The sequence below is a fragment of the Mirounga angustirostris genome, unplaced genomic scaffold, assembly GCF_029215605.1.
Source record: "Mirounga angustirostris isolate CCGP_5_RB_7025 unplaced genomic scaffold, mMirAng1.0.hap1 SCAF_13, whole genome shotgun sequence".
In the NCBI taxonomy this organism is placed as follows: domain Eukaryota; kingdom Metazoa; phylum Chordata; class Mammalia; order Carnivora; family Phocidae; genus Mirounga; species Mirounga angustirostris.
In genome coordinates, this window is record NW_026991721.1 from 93701971 (window position 1) to 93722766 (window position 20796).

A 20796-nucleotide genomic window follows, 5' to 3' on the forward strand; every position below is an offset into this window, starting at 1 on the left:
TAAAGCCACAACTATATGGTCAACCAATTTTTGACAAAGCAGGAAGAATATCCAATGGGAAAAGGACTCTTTAAGAAATGGTATTGAGAAAACTGGATAGCAGCATGCAAAAAATGAAACTGGACCGCTTTCTTACACCATACACAAAAATTCAAACCATTTTAAAGATCTAAATGTGAGACCTGAAGCCATAAAAATACTCTAATAGAACATAAGCAGTAACTTCTTTGACATTGGCTGTGGCAACCTTTTTCTAGATATGTTTCTGGAAGCAAGGGAAACAAAAGCAAAAATAAACTACTGGGACTACATCAAAATAAAAAGCTTCTGCACAGCGAAGAAAATGACAAAACTTAAAGGCAACCTATGGAATGGGAAAAGATATTTGCAAGTGACATACCTGATAAAGGGTTAGTATCCAAAATATGAAAGAACTTATAAAACTCAATACCCAAAAAACAAATAATCTAATTTGAAAACGGGTAGAAGACATGAACAGACATTTCTCCAAAGAAGACATACAGATGGCCAACAAACACATGAAAAGAAGCTCATCATCACTTACCATCAAGGAAATGCAAATTAAAACCACAATGAGATATCACCTCACACCTGTCAGAATGGCTAAAATCAACAACACAAGAAACAAAAGGTGTTGGCAAGGATGTGAAGAAAAAGGAACCCTCGTGCACTGTTGGTGGGAATGCAAACTGGAGCAGCCACTCTGGAAAACAGTATGGAAGTTCCTTAAAAAGTTAAAAATAGAACTCCCCTACAATCCAGCAGTCGCACTACTGGGTATTTACCCAAAGAATACAAAAACACTCATTCAAAGGCATACATGCACCCCTATTTTTATAGCAGCGTTATGTACAATAGCCAAGATATGGAAGCAGCCCAAGTGTCCATTGATTGATGAATGGATAAAGAAGATGGTGCCTAGGGCGCCTGGGTGGCTCAGTCGTTAAGCGGCTGCCTTCGGCTCAGGTCATGATCCCAGGGTCCTGGGATCGAGCCCCACATGGGGCTCCCTGCTCGGCGGGAAGCCTGCTTCTCCCTCTCCCACTGCCCCTGCTTGTGTTCCTGCTCTCACTGTGTCTCTCTCTGTCAAATAAATAAATAAAATCTTAAAAAAAAAAAAAAAGAAGATGGTGCCTAGACAGACAATGGAAATTATTCAACCATAAAAAAGAATGAAATCTTGCCATTTACAATGACATGGATGGAGTTACAGAGTATAATGCTAAGTGAAATAAGTCAGTCAGAGAAAGACAAATACCATATGATTTCACTCATAAAACAAATAAGCAAAGGGAAAAAAAGAGAGAGAGACAAACCAAGAAACAGACTCTTAATTAAAGAGAACAAACTGAGGGTTACCAGAGGGAGTGGGGTGGCAGTTGGGTTACACAAGAGATGGGGATGGGATTAAGGAGGGCACTTGTGGTTATGAACCCTGGGTGATAGATGGAATTGTTGAATCACTATACTATACACTTGAAACTAATATAATACCATATATTAATGAACTGGAATTAAAATAAAAGCTTAAAAGAAAAACAAATAAGTCAGTCATGGTGATGAGAAGTATAGCACAGGAAATACAGTCAATAATACTGTAATAACTTTCTATAGTGACAGATGATAACTACGCTTTTCATGGTGAGCATTATATAATGTATGTAATTGTTGAATTACTATGTTGTACACCTGAAACTAATACGATACCAAATGTCAACGGTACTTCAATTTTCAAGAAAGGAATATAAAATTCAAATATATTTCAATACACTGTCATTTTTTCATGGAAGTAAATTATCTTAACAAGTATAACATATAATATTTTAAACAATGGCAGTATTATCAGAACCCTAATGAATTCACTCAATAAATATCTGAGTGATCAGTCTGTACCATGATCTATTCAGTGTTGGAGAAAGAGCAACAAACAGAGCAAAAATATCCGCCCTCAGGGGATCTGTACATTCCAGAAGAGCAGGGACAGAGACAAAATAAATAAATAAAAGTTCTATGGACAAAAATAACACAGGAAAGGTGACAGAAAGGGAAGGGGGTAAAATCTCATGTAGGTTGGTCAGGGATGGCCTCCCTGAGAAGGTAAGTGTATCCCACCACGTGGAGGTGTGTAGGCAACTGTGTAAAGGAAAACAACAAAAACGGGGCAAGAGCTGGAGGGAGGAGTGGAGCCAAAATGTTTCTGTGTCTTTCTGTTTTAAATAAACTCACAATGTTTGCTTGCTCATGTGAACCATTCAGCAGAAAACAAAAAATTGGTGATGCTGGAGGGAAGGATGACAACTGGCCGGATCCCGCTGTTCATCAGGCAGAAGGAAATACAAGGTGAACAGGGAAGAGTAAGCCTTGGAGAAAAGAAGGCAAGCTCTCTGTGGCCTCAGGAGAAAGGCCAGAGCGTAGAGGATGGTGAAGGTAGGGGATATATGTGGTAGAAGTTCTTCTGCAGATACTTCAAATTTCTCACAGAAACTGCAAGGTCCTCCACTGAGAAAGGACAGGAAAGGAAGCGATGAGGTTTCGGGAGAGGGAAAGTGGGCAACAGTCATCAAAGAGCAGTGAAACCGTGGAAGGCCCGGGGAGCGGCCGCACGATTACCCAGGAAGCATTAAGGGTTGTGACTTACCCTAGGGAAAGGCTAAGAATAATAAAACTCATTAGTTTAAAAACCTTATAAAGATTTCTACTGGTAAAATAAAACACTATTATCATTTATGTAAGATGTTTCCTACCACTTTTTAGTTAAACTTGTGCCTCTGAACTTCAAAGAGGCCAACCAGAGTTCATTATGCAAGTATTATCCTTTGGATCCTAATACATATGTATTATATCATTTGTGTTCTCTTTTGCACTCTCTTAATTATGCACACAGATAAACCCCAATATATATACGTACCCCCTAACACCTACTGTGAGAATTCATAGCCTACAACTCATTTAGAAATGAGAAAAGCAATGGTCAAGAGTAATCAGTAACTGAGATACAGTACAAACGTCCGAAAGTCCAAAACAGTAAAGCCCAAAACCAGGGGAAGGAAGACTGGAAGTAGGAGTCCAATAACTCAATGTACTACAGCAAAGATTATATAATATTAATTGGTAACTTACTGCAGATCGATCCAGGAAGAACTGATGAAACTCAAGGAAGACACGACGAGTCTCCTTGGAATTGGTCTGCTTATACAGGTCTGAATAGAGATAACAAAGCTGTAGTAGAGGAAGAAATGGAAAAGAGAGAAAAAGGGCGCAATCATGAAAAATGTCACCTGCTAGATCTTCACCAAGAGGAAAGTTTCCAGCAAGTAGGCCACTACGAGCAATGTCATCATTATCGTGCAACCAAGCTTTTTAAAAAATAATTTAATTTCTTTTTAACTATCTTACGTATCTATCCTGGTATGTTTAGAAACTCATCTTGCAGAAGTGAGAGGTTTTATAGTGTAAGAATCAGTGTAGGAACTCTGAGCTGGCTGAACAGTCAAAACACGTTACCAGCGTCGCGGGGTCAAACTGTGAGACCACGTGGTGTAAGAAAACAGCCAGGTGAGCAGGGCGAGATTTCAGCAGTTCGATGCTCTGGAAACAGCTGCACTGCCCATTGATCTAGAAGAGGAAGTACCGACACATCAAGAACTCCACCACACAGGTGCAAAATGTAAGGTAAGCTCAGTTAAACACAACTATCCAAATTTCACTTTGACCTACCCTAAAAAAGTTCAAAATTTTAAAAATTCCATGGGAATGTATTAGCATACAGGCTTATGGAATCTCTTCCCCTGAAAATTAATAACCTCATAGAAACAGGTTGGAAGAAAGACTACCTTAGGAGAACGCAAGTTTAGAAGATGATGATTGAGGAGCTCAGATGTCTACATATCAGGATGCAAAAAACAGCATTAACAACATTTCTAAAAATGAAATAGGAAGTGTTCTGCCTATTAATGAAATAGCTGTCTTTCTTTTCTTTTGAGCTAATGCAGAAATGGTGGTATGAAAATGGAGATACATAATTTTAAGCAAGATGACTCTGTGAAGAACTCTATGCTCCCTAACTACACCGAGCACAGGAAACTACTAGTTAAACCTAAAGTAACCTCGAATCACAATTTCCATTTAATTTCTCACATCTCTAAATAAATTAGAGAAGAAAGTTAATCTAAACAAATAATACCAATTCTTCACAATCTCTTTCAGAAAATACAAAAAGAGGGAACACGTCTCAAAGTCATTTTAAGTGGCCAGCATTAGGGGCGCCAGGGTGGTTCAGATGGTTAAGTGTCTGACTCTTGATTTCAGCTCAAGTCATGATCTCAGGGTCAAGGGATCGAGCCCAGCGTCAGGCCCCGTGCACAGGGGGTGGGGTGGGGTGGGGGAGTCTGCTTGGGATTCTCTCTCTCCCTCTTTCTGTGACCCTCCCCCTGCTCTCTCTCTTTTTCTAAATAAATAAATGAAATCTTTAAAAAAAGGGCATTACCCAAATATCAAAAACAAAGACAGTATAAAAAAAGAAAATGACAAACCAACATTCCCCTTAAAAACCGATGTAAACATCATCAGCAAAATAATAGCAAATTGAATCTGACAATTTATACAAAGGAAGATACGTTATGACCAACTGTGGTTTATCCCAGGAATGCAAAGCTGGTTCAACATGCTATTATCAATCAATGTAATTTACCATGTTAAGAGACTAAGTTAAAAAAAAAAAACAAACCCACATGATCATCTCAATCATTCCACAAAATTCAACATCCAGTCATGATGAAAATTCTCAGCAACCAGAGATAGAAGTAAACTTCCATAACCTAATAAAAAGTACCTACAAAATACCTATCATTAACATCTTACTTAATGATGAAAGACTAAATATCTTTCTCTCCAAGGTCAGAAATAAGGCAAGAATGTCCTGTCTCACCACTCCAATTCAATCTCACAGTGGAAGTCCTAACCAGTGCAATAAAGAACAAGAAATAAAAGATAAACAGATTGGAAACAAGTAAGTAAACAAGGAAATAAATACGGTTGTCTATGTAGAAAATCCCAAAAAGTTATTTTAAAAAGCCCGTAGAATTAGTGAATTTATTAGCAAGACCATGGGATACAAGGACAGGAATCAAGCCAGTCATATTCCTATACACCATCAATAAACAATTGGAATTTTAAATCAAAAGAATATATATTTACAATTACACTCCCCTCTCCCAAAATGAAGTACTTAAGTGTAAATCCATCACTCCTTATCACCTTTAAAAGCAAAGTCATTTCTACTGGTCAAAGTTAAAATAAAAATCCAAACAATTAAACAATTAATCTTAGTTCTAAGACACGGCCTTAAATCTTTACAAACAGAATTTCAATCTCCAAAAAGCATTCATTTTCACAAAAAAAATCAAACATGTTGAAGAATTAATAATTTGTGTTTTAGAAAAAAATGTCGTCACCTGTTCATGTTCAGTACCGAAATCATCATCCTCTGCTCCAATAATATGAGGTGCTATACGGGGAGAGGGACTCCCGATGAGTGACTGAGTATCCTAGAGAAAAGGAACAGAAAAATTATCTGTTGGTCAAATCAGAGAAAGAATGAAGCCAAATCATCAAAAAGAAATGGTTCACTAAAACTGATTCCTTTTTAATTATTTCCCTTTAAGTGCTTTATTTTCAAAGAAGTGATTCTCAAATTTTCAAGGCAATGAATCACTTTAGCAAAGAAAACCACAACAGTATCGACCTTTTCTTGGAGAGAAAAAAACAAAACAAAACATTTCCTCTGGAAATAATTAACACCTTTTGCTCACTACACTCTTGGATATCTGATTCTAATCACTCTGTGTGTACTCCATTCATTTCATATACACCTTGTCACAGGCAGAAAGTTGGCTTACGTAAATAATTACAATTCTAAAGAGACAATAAGAAAAGTGAATGAAGACCACAGGACAAAGGAAAAACGAGAGTAGAAATGATAAGACGAAGTGAGGAGAGAGGTTAATACAAAGACTTCTATTAACATCGCATAATTGAAAGCTGTCCCTGAACCCTGTTTTTTCATTTTCAATTCATTTTCATAAGTGCATAATACAGGGTTTTTCAACCCTGGCACTGTTGACATTTGGGGCCAGATAATTCTTTGTTGTGGGGGCTGTCCTGTGCATTGTACGATGTTGAGCAGCATCCTGGGCCTCTACCCACCCACTACATGCCAGCAGCAGCCTCCCAGTCATGACAATCAAAAATGTTTCCATACACTGCCAAATGTTCCCTGAGGGACAAAATCACTCCTGGTTGAAAATCGCTGGCATAATGCAACAAAATTTTCAAGTAATCACACAAAATTAAAATCATTTTGTATAGAAACAAAGAACCAAAATTGCAAACATAAATTGTAGGTTGGCAGAGCTCCCTCCCATGCAATAATAGTTCATCCATTTGTCAGCTCACTTACAAAGTTGGATTTAGCATGAAAAAGGCAGTGTAAGGGCATTAATGTATAATGTAAAAAATATGGGATGGTTGAAGATCACAAATACTAAAATCTAAGGCCATGCAGTATGAAGAGAAATACAAATTTGGGAAGATCTAGGGAAAGAATGAGTTCGGCTCAAACCTGACAGCAGCTGAACATGCAAGATGTGGGGCTGAGCAAGGAGAGCGGGGCTATCCTGATTTGGGGGTCGTGTGTATAGGAGTCCGAGCCGAAGCTATGCACATGGATCCAGTTATAAACAAAATACTCTGTAGCTGTTGTCTCCCCTCCTTAGGTGTGATGCAGATCTCTGTACCTGCATCTTCTAAACTCGATTCTGCCTTTCTTACTCCTTGTTTTTTGAACGCCAAGGCTGTAGTCATTTTTTAAAAATATGGTAAAACAAGGGAAATGTGTTTAGAGTGGTTGTCAGACAACTTCTGATTTTATAGCTGTTTCAGTGTCTCTGATTTTTCAGTAGTCCTTATGTTGCTAATAATTGATGGGTCACAATATGCTGTTAAATCTTTTACTATAAAACTTGATACAAATCTAATTAAAAAACAAAATCAGAATGCTAAAAAGTATTCACTTAAGAATATGCAAAATCCAGCAATTCCACTTCTGAATAAATACCCAAAAGAACTAAAAGAAAGAACCTAACAGATATCTGTATTTCCATGGTCATAGTGGCATTATTCACAATAGCCAAAAGGTGGAGACAACCCAAGTGTTCACTGACAGATGAGAGGATAAGCAAAACGTGGTCTATACATACAATGGCTTATTATTCAGCCTTAAAAAGGAAGGAAATTCTGACACCTGCTACGACACGGGTGAACCTTGAGGACATGATGCTAAGTGAAATAAGCCAGTCACAAAAGGACAAACTCATATGATGCTTCTCATATAAGGTCCCCAAAGTAGTTACATTCAGAGGAAAATGGTGGTTGCCCAGTGCTGAGGGTAGTGGGGAGGCAGTGTCGAATGGGTACTGAGTTTGAGCTGGAGAAGAGGAAAGACGGATACGGGGAAGGCTGTGCAACAGTGACAATACAACTTAATGACAATGAACTGTATACATAAACTTATTAAAATGGTAAATTTTATGTTATGTGTATTTTACTACAATAAGCGAAATAACATTAAACCACCTATTAATGTCAACCAACCACCGTGGAGTAGCTCTCCATTTATCAAATCTTTATTAGTAATTTTAAACTTTTTCTCTCCCAACCCGCACGCCCACCCCCAATCCACAAATATGAGGTGTGTCTGTCTCTGTAGAAGGAAAGCTAAAGAAAGCACGACCATGTTGTGGATTTCATACTCACAGTGTCCTGAGTCACTTCACTTTTCTCTGGGTTTTCCTCTAGATAAATCCTCTCTTTCAGGGCACTCTTGGGACTCTTAAAAAAAAAAAAAAAAAAAGACATTCAGTTCATTTCAATAGGCTCACCAAAAAAAGGATAAGGAAAAACAGGGTGAAAAAATAAGGTTCTGAATTTCACATTTGTATTTGAAACCTTACTAAATATCTTTCCATATAATACCTGGCTGTACTATTTGTTTTCCTGACTTTGACAATACACTTATTCTCAGCTGTTTTAGTTTTTTTTTTTTTTTAAGATTTTATTATTTATTTATTTGAGACAGAGAGAATGAGAGAGAGAGAGAGCATGAGAGGGAGGAGGGTCAGAGGGAGAAGCAGACCCCCCGCCGAGCAGGGAGCCCGACGCGGGACTCGATCCCGGGACTCCAGGATCACGACCTGAGCCGAAGGCAGTCGCTCAACCGACTGAGCCACCCAGGCGCCCTTATTTATTTATTTGAGAGAGAGAGAGAATGAGAGAGAGCACATGAGAGGGGGGAGGGTCAGAGGGAGAAGCAGGCTCCCTGCCGAGCAGGGAGCCCGATGCGGGACTCGATCCAGGGACTCCAGGATCATGACCTGAGCCGAAGGCAGTCGCTCAACCGACTGAGCCACCCAGGCGCCCCTCAGCTGTTTTAGTTTTATGTTGATAAACAGCATCACACTAAGAGAACAGTTGTACTTCGTGAACTCCAGGCCTACAGGCTAATTTCTACCAAGTAACCCTAACTAGATGTATTACGTACCTCAAACTCATTATGTTAAAGTCAAACTCTGTCTTTATCCACCTCTTCTAACCCCCCTGCCCCCAACTCTTCTTTCTATGCAAGTTAAAAGCATTCTGGCCTATTTATATGAATAGAATTAAGCTTCTGTCTATGTTTCTGTGAGTATCATGTGAAAGTGATTTGTGGATGCTTATAAAATTTGCACGGTATGTTTGGGATGTCCGAATATAAACCAGAAACAATATGATGTGCAGAACTTCAATTCTGGGTGATAAGCAACACCCCAAAGCAAGGGAGCCATTCTTCAGAGCAGCTGAAAATGAGGTACAAGAGATTTTTGTGTGAATGCCAACAGGGAAGATGCGTGCTATTTATACATATATCAAGACAGCACAAGATAAAGACAATAGTAGCTTCAAATATAAACCCCACCTTGGAGAAATGGAGGACTATGGGTACTGGGCAAGAGATATAAAAGAAGAAGCTAGAATAACCTTGTCACACCAAAAAGTAAGAAAGCTACCAAAGGTACTGGGATGTCATGTTAAAAGAATACTGAAGACAACTCAAGGGAGCTCCCACTGCCCAGGAGAGGGACAGTTTCAGCAACAACAAAAAGTAATGACTGCAATGGACTAAAACACAATAAACAAATATGTTAAAGTCTACGAATTCAAAATATTACACATACGCATGTGCACACACCGCCCCCCCACATTAGTGACCGTTAGATTTTGTTAGGGTATTGACTCCTCTGGAAACACATATATAGAGGGATACGAATCAAGTATTTATCCTGCATTTCCTGCATAAGCTATATTTTAGGGTAACCTAAAAGCTAGTAAGAAAAGATTCTTCTTTGCAAAATAATTCCACTAGTAAATACAGAAGGAATGACAAAATTATAATATCATCCTGTTGAAACCACTAATTAAATAATGGATGCAGGCATTTTGATCATCAGTGACTGGTAAGAACACTACATAAAAGCTTAGTGGAAAAGTTGATTATGAAGGAACCACGCTGACATCATCTGAACACCTTAAACAAACCTACAGCCACAGAAAGACAACCAGACATTCACCTCCTGATGTGATGTAACAGGATGAACACAGTCCCACCCATGAATTGTTCTTGCCAAACAACAGCTCCTAATCTGATCAAGACTCTAGATCTCACTAATAGCTTTCAGGAAATATATAGAGATGAACACATGAAACAATACCATGAAAATACAATTAAAAATGTGAGTTTGTTTTACTGGGCATATTACCCAGTTTCTGTCACAAAAAAATAGCAAGGTAAAAAAAAGAGGAGGTAATAAATTAAAAGACTTATGAACCAAAGGCTGAAGACCTTGACTAGATCCGGACTCAGATAAACCAACTGCAGAAAGATCATTATGAGACAATTAGGGTAATCAAATTGTATATTAAGAAATTTAATTTTATGATAATGTTATTATGGCTGTATTTTTGAAAAAGTCTTTTCTCTTAAAGACACAGATTAATGAAATAATGGCTTGGATTTATTTGAAAATACTCCAGTATTTGGAGGGTGTGAAGAATGGGGGACACAGACAAAACAAGTCTGAGTACTTGTTGATGACTTCTGAGGCTGGGTGATCAGGTACATAGAAGGGATTGTTATGCTAGTCTCTATTTTTCAATAGGTTTAAAATTTTTCCGCAATAAGTTTTTAAAAACATCAGCCACAAATTCACAAAAATCAAAGAGGCAGAAGCTCTAGATTTTAGATGATGATTTGTGATGAACCTGCTTCTGTTGTGAGAACTGGGTGTGTGGGTATTCTTCAAAGCCTTCTCTGAGATGAGCATAAGCAGGGAGCTTTACAATAATAATGATACCACAAACATTACAAGAAGATCATTTTATAAAAGTGAGCAGAAAATGGGAAAAAAAATGAAAGGCACTGATTGAAAAGACAGGAAGACTGGTTCCTACAGTCTTAATACAAATGTGGAAATCCATAAGCTAAAAGCAGCACATCTTTCGCTTCAAATAGATGCTTGTGGGAATTAAACTAGTTTGTTATGAGTTCAGTGAATATCCTATCTGTACTGTATCATCCCTCCCCTGGATTTCTACAACATCCATTTATTATTTACCTGGCTTCAGTTTCCTCTATATAAAATGGTGATACTACTTCTTTGGTATTATTGGGAGAATTGAGAATTGAGAGTATCTGTACAGCATTAGTCACAACTGCTGATACAGAGGAGGTAGTCAATAAATGTTAACTATTTATTAGCCATTCAGCGCACATTTGTTAAGGACCTACTAAGCCAAGCAGTCCTCTGTCCTTACAGATCTCCCTGTCTCTTTATTCTAATTCATTTCCACACTGACATGTTCCTGATTGTGCTTCTCCTCTGCAAGCAAGATAAAGCCCAAACTCTCATTCATTCTGTTGTTCATTCAAATACTTATTAAACATGTACATCTCAAACAGTCTCAAGTCACTGGAATGCCTATTTCTACACTTGCCAATTCATTCTGTGTTTCATAAAGTTATATATATATATTTTTTTAAAGATTTTATTTATTTATTTGAGAGAGAGAGAACGAGAGAGAGAGAGAGCACATGAGAGGGGGGAGGGTCAGAGGGAGAAGCAGGCTCCTTGCTGAGCAGGGAGCCCGATGCGGGACTCGATCCAGGGACTCCAGGATCATGACCTGAGCCGAAGGCAGTCGCTTAACCAACTGAGCCACCCAGGCGCCCCCATAAAGTTATATTTCTAAGCCACACATTTTATTGTAACATTCCTCTAAATACAAGATAAAATTCAAATTTTTCTTTCGTACCATTTGTTGTGAATTCCTAATTGTAGGATCTGCTAGGCTTTGGAGACATAAAGTCAAATTAAGACTGTCCCTGTCCTCTTAAGAAACTATCTAATGGTAGAGACATGAAAACAGAGAGGAGAAGTAGCACTAAGTCTAAAGGGAGAATGCAAGAAGGATTCCTAAGCATAGTACTGCTAGAACAACCTGAAGCCTTTTACAACCTGAACTTAAGCCTTTGTTTCTAAGATAAACTTTAGCCATTCCATCCATAACCATAATATAGCAATAAAATTTTCACCGGTCTCCCAAATGTTATACATTTTTATTCCTCAGTACCTTTGTTTATATTTAGAGTACTGGTACTTTAGAGCTAGATGTAGGCAGATCACCTATTATCTGGGTAAGTTAGCAAATTAGTTAACTCCCTTTGGCCAGTTTTTTCTTTTGTAAAATTATGTTAACAATAGTACTACTTCATAAGGTTGTTTTGAGAATTAACTAAAATAAGGAATGTAAAACATTCATTACAGCATATGGCATGTATGCCCAATAAATGTTTTTTTCTTGAGATAAAACTGAAATTTCTCATTAAAACCTTGAGCCCATCCAATCATAAGACTGCTAGCATTATCTTTCCAAAAAAAAAAAAAACCCTCAAATTTTCCTTGAATGAAGTTCTGATTCATTGGGCCTAAGCCTCAAAAGGTGGCCTGAATGATGGCTTTAACCAGTGGCTTTCAAACTTTTTTTACCATGACCTTCAATAAGAAATTTTACATTGTCAACAGCACGCGAACACACACGTGCATATGTGTGTCTAACAAGTCACAAGAAGTAGCACTTACCTTATCTGCATTTTGCAAAACACATTATTTCCTATTCTATTCTTTTCTTTAATGCTAGTCCCAACCCACTAAATTGATTCCACAATCCACAGTTTCAAAAAACTGGTTTAGATTATTTTCCTCATCACTTTTCTAAAGAGGGTGATCTATTTTTAAATCATTATTCCTATCACTGCATACTACTTACAAAGGATTGTTGAGCAAGCAACAGTGACCTTAGCTGGTAAGTATTCATATGACTATGGTGGTACATCATAATCAACCTGAAATGTTTTCTTATGATCTTCCTAACAAATAATCCATCTTCACCTGGCAATTTGGGGGTTAATCAAGAAAGTGTTACTAAACAAGGGCTATTAACTCAAGTCTATCTAACAGGACTAAGGCTTTTCCTCTTTGTAATGGCAAAGTGCCCCATGATTCAAGACTGAGTCACTCTGACCACAAATGGAATATTAACATGCTCTTAAAGATATCAACAGCTGGCCTCTTGGTTCAGTAAAAAAACACTAGCATTATTAACTTCTCAACCCACAAACAAGAGGCCTGCTGGGAAATTCCACCTCCTCAAAAGAAACATTTGGCAACGTGTATCTAAGGGAAAAAGTGACCTCTGGAATTAAAAGCTCACAGACAACAGTGTCCAGAATTTCTGCTCATCAAAATGCTACCTTAAGGGTGGTGGTGATAAAAAGTAAATAATAAGAGAACGCTTCTAATTCACTTAACTCGTAATTCACGTAACTTAAAATCAAATACGGGGAGGAGCTGTAAAGAAGAAAACAAGATCAAGACGTAGAACACTTACGTCTGCGCTGTCACTACTGGGCCGAGAAGCATCTCCACTGCTAGAGTCAATTCTGCCTAGCCCGTCACCAGGATCGGCTTCCACCTCACTGACTGTCAGGGGGTCACCTAAAGGCTTGGAGGATGTAACAACAGCTCCATCCTAAAACGGATTAGACACATGCACACACACCAACACAATAAAAAAAAATGCATTACTGACTGCATGAAGAAACAGACTTGCACTGTCATCTAAATGGAGACTGGTAAAGGTTGGCCAGTTTGATGTGATCAAGAATGCTTAAGCCTCTAAAAATTTAAAGCATAAGTAACTACTAATTCTGTGGTTCTAAAATGGCATGATCTTAGAGACAGGGAAAGTGATATTTTAGCAAGGAGAAAAAAAGTTCAAACTTCTGAATAGAGCAAAAAGATAAAATAGTTGGTTAAATTACGTAACTCATATTTCCTGCCCATTATAGTAAAGATTATTACACTATAACTTCTGGTTAACTGCCTCGAACACTTTAGAATTTCAATAAATTTCCAATTCTGGGACACAATGCTATAATATAATACAGGCTTTTAGACCAGGAACCACGTTTTTATTGTTTGAACAGAGTAAGAATGTCATCTTTACTCAGTAATTATAACAACATAAAACTGTCAACATTACTGAGGCATAATACTCAAAATCTCATATAGCTAATGGGATTGAAAGTAATGAAAAAAGCTAAATACTGTGTAACCGAAAGTACACTGAACCAAGAAGTCAGGAGATCGTACAGCTGTGTGACCCTGGCTAAGTCATTTAACCTGTTCAGGCCCTAATTTTCTCAATCACATGATTTTTTGACTTTAAAACGAACAGATAAGGATACATGATCTCAAAGAATCCTTTGAGTTCTATGAAACTGGGGCTTTCACTCACAGACTCAGGAAGCATAATAAATCAAGAGCTTTTACTCATTTCAAATGGTACAGGAATATGTCCATTTTGCTTTAAGATGAGATTATAAGGAGCTTCTCATATCCCAGACCTGAATATTAGAGTAGAAATGTGGTTGAGCATTGTTTCTAATGAGACCACCATCTCCATAACTTACACCTGTGTAACAAATTCTGTGTAAATCTAGTTTAAAATTTCAGTAAAAAATATAGTTGTTAAGAATATGAAAGTGCTCTGAACTCATCAGACTGGGTTGAAATTCCAGTTCCACTGCTTTTAAGCTACATGACCTGAGACAGATTATTTAATCTCTCTGAGTTTCTCTAAGTGCATATGTAAAATGTAAAATGGGGGCAAACAATAGTAGTATCCAATCTCAGGGGGTTGCAGTGACGATTGGCAAGAAAACACTTGTCTCTGTCTTTAGCATAATGCCTGTCATTTTACAAAATCTTATGTTCCTACTTAAAAACATAACTGCATTCTCTTTCAAAATGGGAGAATGGGAGAATGGGAGAATGAGCCTCGAAATGTAAACATATGTATCTAAATACATTTTAGTAGTTTGTCACAACAAAGCAAGGGCACTCAATTCTTTTTAAAATTATTATGGAACAAAGAAACATGATACCACGAGCAAGCAAAGAATCAGAAGCCCACATTTCTTCTAGCTAATCATTATTTCTGTAACATGCTACACAGGACATCCTCTTGGCCTATGCTAGAAAAAATAACTTCTTAAAAAAGGCAACTGCAACATTCTCTAACACATTCCCAGAAGAAAAATCTCCTGCAAAAAGTTGGGTAGCACTTTTAATAGTGATGCTACCTGAGCAGAGCCTGTGGCTTTGGATAGCTGCTCTTGCAGCTCAGGAATGTGTTTCTTGGCCTCTTGGATCTCTTTTAGCAATCTTTGGGCAGGTGTTCGGTTGTAATCTTCCTGCAATAACTGAAAAGTTATAAAAATATTTTGAGAATTAATTACTTATGTCAAGAAAATATAGAAAAAGTCCATTCTTAATAAAATAGTGGATGGCATTGATTACAATACTGGTTGACTGTGATCACAACAAATACCAACTCAACTAGGCCCACTTACATTTTCACTGGCCTGTAAACTGCCCCATTTCTAATTTAGTACCTGCAGCCGTTCCTGCTCTTTCTGTAACATTTTTCTCAGAATTTCTACTTTCTGGTTATGAACCACATTGTTTTCCTCCTAGAAAAGAGATAAAAAAAAACCAACAACACCAACCAACCAACCAATACAGGGCAAGTGAAGCTAAAATAAACAGCGGTTATAGAGATAGGCTGAGACATGACACTCAAAGTCGGAAGGTTACAGGGAAATTTCAGCCCTTCTATTTCATTTTTACTAAGCTAGATTCAAGAAAACATTAAATATTGATATTAGCTGGGGAAATGAAGTCGCCTTAAGTACAAGAATAATATCTTACACTTTCCGTCCTTTGGATCTGTACTGTCGATCCCCATGCATGACTCAACTTCCCAGTACTTCCTGACTGAAATACTCAGACAGCTCCCTAACTCCTCTCCACCATCTCTTCTTAGAAGTTTCACAACCTTGTAATATTTGATCTAATTAGCCTTCCTCAAATCCTGCTACAATCACATCACTCTCTGCCCCCCCCCCCCAATTTTAATGGATTCTTACTGCCTCTCCAGTTACAGGTAAATTAGCCTGGTAGCTGTGATTTTTCAAAATAAATAGTCCTACTGTTTTCAAGCCTCATCTCCCACTACTTAAATCCTTAACAGGCACCAGCCAAACAAAAGTCCTGGAACTTCCCCCAAATACTTGGTGCTTTCTTGGCTCTTTCTCTGTATTTATTCTACTTCTTTTACCTGGGCTCCTTTCCTCCCCATTGCCACCACTTAAATGTTACCTGTTTTTCAAGGCTCGATTCAAATAATAGCTTTCCATAAAGTCCTTCCTTATTACAACCGGATGTGTTTCCTCCCTCCTCTGAATTGTCACAGAACTTAATATTTCCCCCCTCATAATGTCTACATTCTGCCTTGGTATTATAATTACTCGTATACTCTTGATTCTATCTCAAATAACAGGGTTTATGTATCTACTATATGCCAAGCAATATTTCAGGTCTGGGGGACATAACAATAAACAAACAAAACTCTGTCCTCTGAGAGTATATATTCTAAGATAACTAAGGACATTGAACATAGGGTATCTTAATTATATTTTTGTGAATGGCACCCTGTTTTGAACATGGCAGGTGTTAAATATTTCTTAATCATCTCAACTCTGTAATCATCTCAAATTATGACATAGTTTTTTTTATATTAGGAAGCTATTTTCCAGTATCCTGAACTTTTATCTATCAGATCAATACTTTAAAACTCTTAATATAAAGCAAAGGCATCATTATAAACTGAGCGTTTAAAAGAAGTTTTCCCCTCTTACCCCCATGAGCACAGGACTAGTAATTCTCTCCATGTTCCCAGATGCTCCAGGTGAATGAGGGGATGTCATGATGGGAGACATATGTCCAATGACTGATGGCTCTACTTCAGATTCGGCAAGTGGAATCTGGGGCGACCCAGGTGGGCGTCCCTGCACAGTGAGAGCTACATAGGAACCAGCTTGCGGTGGAGAGAGAGAGGAAGGAAAAATAACACTTATGAAAAGCTTGTTTACAGCATTTTGCTACTTCCCCTTTGACAGTTCTATAAGATCCAGTTATGTGAGCAAGTTTGATCATCTGCTAACCATTGTTCCACAGAAAAAGAAACCAACTTGTCATTTCTTCTTTATGACTCCCCTAAAAATCTAAAAGAACAATGCCATTTTCAGATGGCAAATTACTTTTCATAAGATCAGGTATTACACAAAGGCAAATAAAACTTATAATCCCAAGAATTGTTTTTCATTTAGGGAAGGGTGAGTTAACAGCAACCTTATACTAATGGTTATGTTCAATTAATTTCTTAAATGTACATTTAGATTTAAGTAATCATATTTTGAAATGATACTAATTAGGTAGGGTTTAACTGATTTTCTGCAATATCATGATGCAATTTTAAATTAACTTAAAAAAATGATAAGGGACAAAAAAATATCCCACAAAAATTAGAAAAGAACACACAGTAAATGTGTTTTTTTATTTTGTTTTATTTATTTATTTATTTATTTTAAGATTTTTATTTATTTGACAGAGAGAGACACAGTGAGAGAGGGAACACAAGCAGGGGGAGTGGGAGAGGGAGAAGCAGGCTTCCCTGCTGAACAGGGAGCCCGATGCGGGGCTCGATCCCAGGAGCCCGGGATCATGACCTAAGCCAAAGGCAGACGCTTAATGACTGAGCCACCCAGGCGCCCCGTAAGATTTTATTTTTTAAATACGGAGAAGACAGAACTTCACTAGGCATATTACAGGAGGAAGAAAGTACAGAAAGCAAAACCAACCCTGACCAGAAAGACTCGACAACAGACATTCGTTATTTATCTAGCATCAAGAAGAAAGGAGACTTTCCAAATCAATGACTTTTCTAGATAACTGACCTCTGAATGACAAAATCTTCCTCTTAGACTTTCCAATAGAACTTCTAAATGTATTTCACACTTTTCCCCCTATTTAACCACCCATGGAACTCACTGTCAATTATTTCAGTGTTTGAGTTAGAATGTTCTAAAAGCCTTTTTCTACACTTAATGGTCACAAGTGCAATGATTTGGGGGTATTTTAGGGACATACACTTTTTAAGGTTTTTCAATTGTATTTCTGTCAGAAAGTTATGTATTATAGCTTATTTACTTATCCATGTATAAGTAAATATATATATATTTATGCATACATAAATATATTTATTTACTTTACTTGCCTCCACTAGCTTCCTATTTCTTCCCCTCTCTTCTACAGCTATGTTTAAACTGCTTTCATTTAAAATCCCTTTTATCATGTCCAGAGGATGCATTACACAGTAGGACATGAGGGACCAGTACGAGTACCCAGGTGTGAGGCATTGCAAATTTAGATCTGTTCTAGAGGCTCATAGTGTTTTATCCTTACTTTAAAATTTTAGACAGGCTCTCAGTATTGGATAAGTCATCTTATCTGCTACAGTGCTAGGATTTACTTTTTTTAAGTAAAATTTACACTGGAATGAGTAAAATATATAACCTAAAAAGCTAAAGAAATAATCTTACTCTTTGTAATAGTTATCAGGCATATATTTATGACCAAAAACCACCATATTAATGTAGCACATAAAAATGTATAAACCACAATCTCATTACATAAATAATCAAACTGATTCAAGAATGGGGATTTAATTTTGATCATCCCATTTCTTTTTACAAAGTACTAACGTGAAGAACTATGATCACAGGGACGATTTAAAGCCCTGGTAGTCTGATGAAAAGGTAAAAAGGATTCAGGCGTTGCTTTAGTTAAACAGTAAGATGGGTAATTCAGTTTATTAAATTTATTCTAAAGATGTCCACTCTATGAAACAAAAACAGGACTAAATAAAATAGTAGTGTTTCTGCTTGGCCATAAACAACTATCTCTTATTTGTAGTCTACCGTGGAAGAGTTTTGATGCAGAAGATTCTAAATTCTTAACCCTGGAGATTTCCAAGAGATCACTACCCTAGTTTTTATTTAATGATTTACTTATCTGAGGAAACATGACTATGCTAGATGATTTTTAAAGTTCCATTTCAGTTCATCCGGGCCATTCCATCTGAATTCTCAGTCTCTTCCCCCTCAGATGACTCATGCATTTCTTTCAAATATATATGCTTTCTATATTACCAAGAGTGACAAGGATATTATAATCAACCACATACATGAAGTGGACAAAAGATAGTTATTATTAATTAAGAATTTTCACCTCAGACTTTCCTTTAATGCAGGGTTAAAGCAAACTCCAGCCAAGAGGCTAAGTCTGACCCACAGATTATTTTGACAAAATAAAGTTTTACTGAAATACAACCACGCCCATTCATTTACATACTGCCTATGGGTGCTTTTGTGCTACAAAGAGAAAACAGAGTAGTAGACCATCAGGCCCACAAATCCTAAAATATTTACTCTCTGGCTTATTACATAAGTGTTTTCTGATCCTTGCTTTAAGGCATTCAGAAACCAATTAAAACTGAGAATAACATTCACCTACATTTGATTAGCTTCACCACTTCCAAATGGTTTGAATGAGTCACCAGAGTTCCATTCACCTGTAAGAAAATGAAAATAGCATGTCAGATACATTCCATTGAGAATGGATATATTGACTTTAGGAATTATTATACATAATACAACCAATTATATAATATAGCACTTAGAACTATATTAAAATATGTATATATTTGGTTCAATATTCACTTCTATCGATATTCTTCTGTAAGGTATACTCAGCAACAAAATGAACTTGAATACAAAACAAGGCCTTGATTTAAAGGACATTATAACTAACCATTAAAAATGACAAAACATACCATTTCTGACAACCACATATATTTTGACCTATTATTTTATTTTATTTTATTTTTTTAGAGAGGGAGAGAGAAAAGGGGAAGAGGAGAAGAGGGAGAGAGAGAACCTTAAGCAGGCTCCATGCCCAGTGCGGAGCCCAACATGGGGCTCAATCTCACAACCCGGAGATCATGACCTGAACCAAAATCAAGAGTCAGACGCTTAACCAACTGAGCCAGCCAGGTCCCCCTTCACCTGTCATTTTAATTTCTACTTCTTTGGTTATCAGTGAGGTGAGACATATCCTCCTTAATACATTATTTATTTCAATTACTTTGGGGAACTGCCTGATAAAATTCTTTGTCTTTTTTTCTATTAGGCTATCTATCTATTTATTTATTCTTCTCTTAGGAATTTAAAAGTGCTCTTTACAAGTAAGGTATTCTACTCTAGTTTCAAATAATTTTTTCCAGATAGTTGTTTGTAAATATATTCATGGTGCCTTTTCCTGTATAATAATTTGATTTTTTAAGTATTCAAATTCCTCAACCATCTCAAGAGTAATGACTGACCAATCCACTCTTCCTATACTGGTCAGAATTCAAGGCCTGTTGCTGGACTGATAGGACTACATCTAGACTAGAGCAACTTGTTTTGAATTAATCCCTACCATCTCATCTCACACAATACCCATATACATAACACTTTTTTTAGCTATTCTTATACCTCTGTAAAATTCATTTGGAAGACTCATCAGTTTGACAAATAATGACACATCTCCCCAGTCATATTAATATATTTTGATGAGAGGGGCGCGTGGGTGGCTCAGATGGTTAAGCGTCTGCCTTCGGCTCAGGTCATGATCCCAGGGTCCTGGGATCGAGTCCCGCATCGGGTTCCCTGCTAGGCGGGGAGCCTGCTTCTCTCCCTCTGCCTCTGCCTCTCTCTCTCTCTCTCTCTCTGACTTTCATGAATAAATACAAAAAATTAAATATATATATAGAGATGAGAATTTTTTTATTATTATGTTAATCACCATACATTACATCATTAGTTTTTGATGTAGTGTTCCATGATTCATTGTTTGTGTATAACACCCAGTGCTCCATGCAGAACGTGCCCTCTTTAATACCCTTGATGAGAATTTCTTACTAACAGATTAGTTTGGAGAGAAATGATCTTTATCACAGTGAGTTACTTTCCTATCTAAGAACACACATAACTCCATTTATTCACACCTTTTATTATGCCCTTCAGTAAAAAGTAGTATTAATTTTAAAATAAATGAAATGTTTTTTAAGTCAACAAATATATCATATATAATGTACTGCTTTTTGTAAAAATCCAAGTGA

General features: G+C 37.2%; 1 protein-coding gene across 8 annotated transcripts in view; it reads right to left on the bottom strand.

The window, feature by feature from the left end:
- The window catches only part of ARHGEF12 (Rho guanine nucleotide exchange factor 12), a 150547-nt gene that overhangs the window by 39659 nt on the left and 90092 nt on the right, over positions 1–20796 (bottom strand). For 7 of the 8 annotated variants that reach the window (XM_064577330.1, XM_045894828.3, XM_064577333.1 and 4 more), the window contains 9 exons: positions 19149–19206; positions 16433–16611; positions 15128–15205; positions 14816–14935; positions 13060–13200; positions 7834–7908; positions 5475–5567; positions 3526–3636; positions 3142–3240 (listed from right to left, as the gene is read on the bottom strand). In XM_064577330.1, coding sequence (XP_064433400.1) covers positions 3142–3240; positions 3526–3636; positions 5475–5567; positions 7834–7908; positions 13060–13200; positions 14816–14935; positions 15128–15205; positions 16433–16611; positions 19149–19206 — 954 coding nt within the window. The remainder of the gene's footprint in view (positions 1–3141; positions 3241–3525; positions 3637–5474; positions 5568–7833; positions 7909–13059; positions 13201–14815; positions 14936–15127; positions 15206–16432; positions 16612–19148; positions 19207–20796) is intronic. The other variant, XM_064577332.1, reaches the window with a different exon arrangement.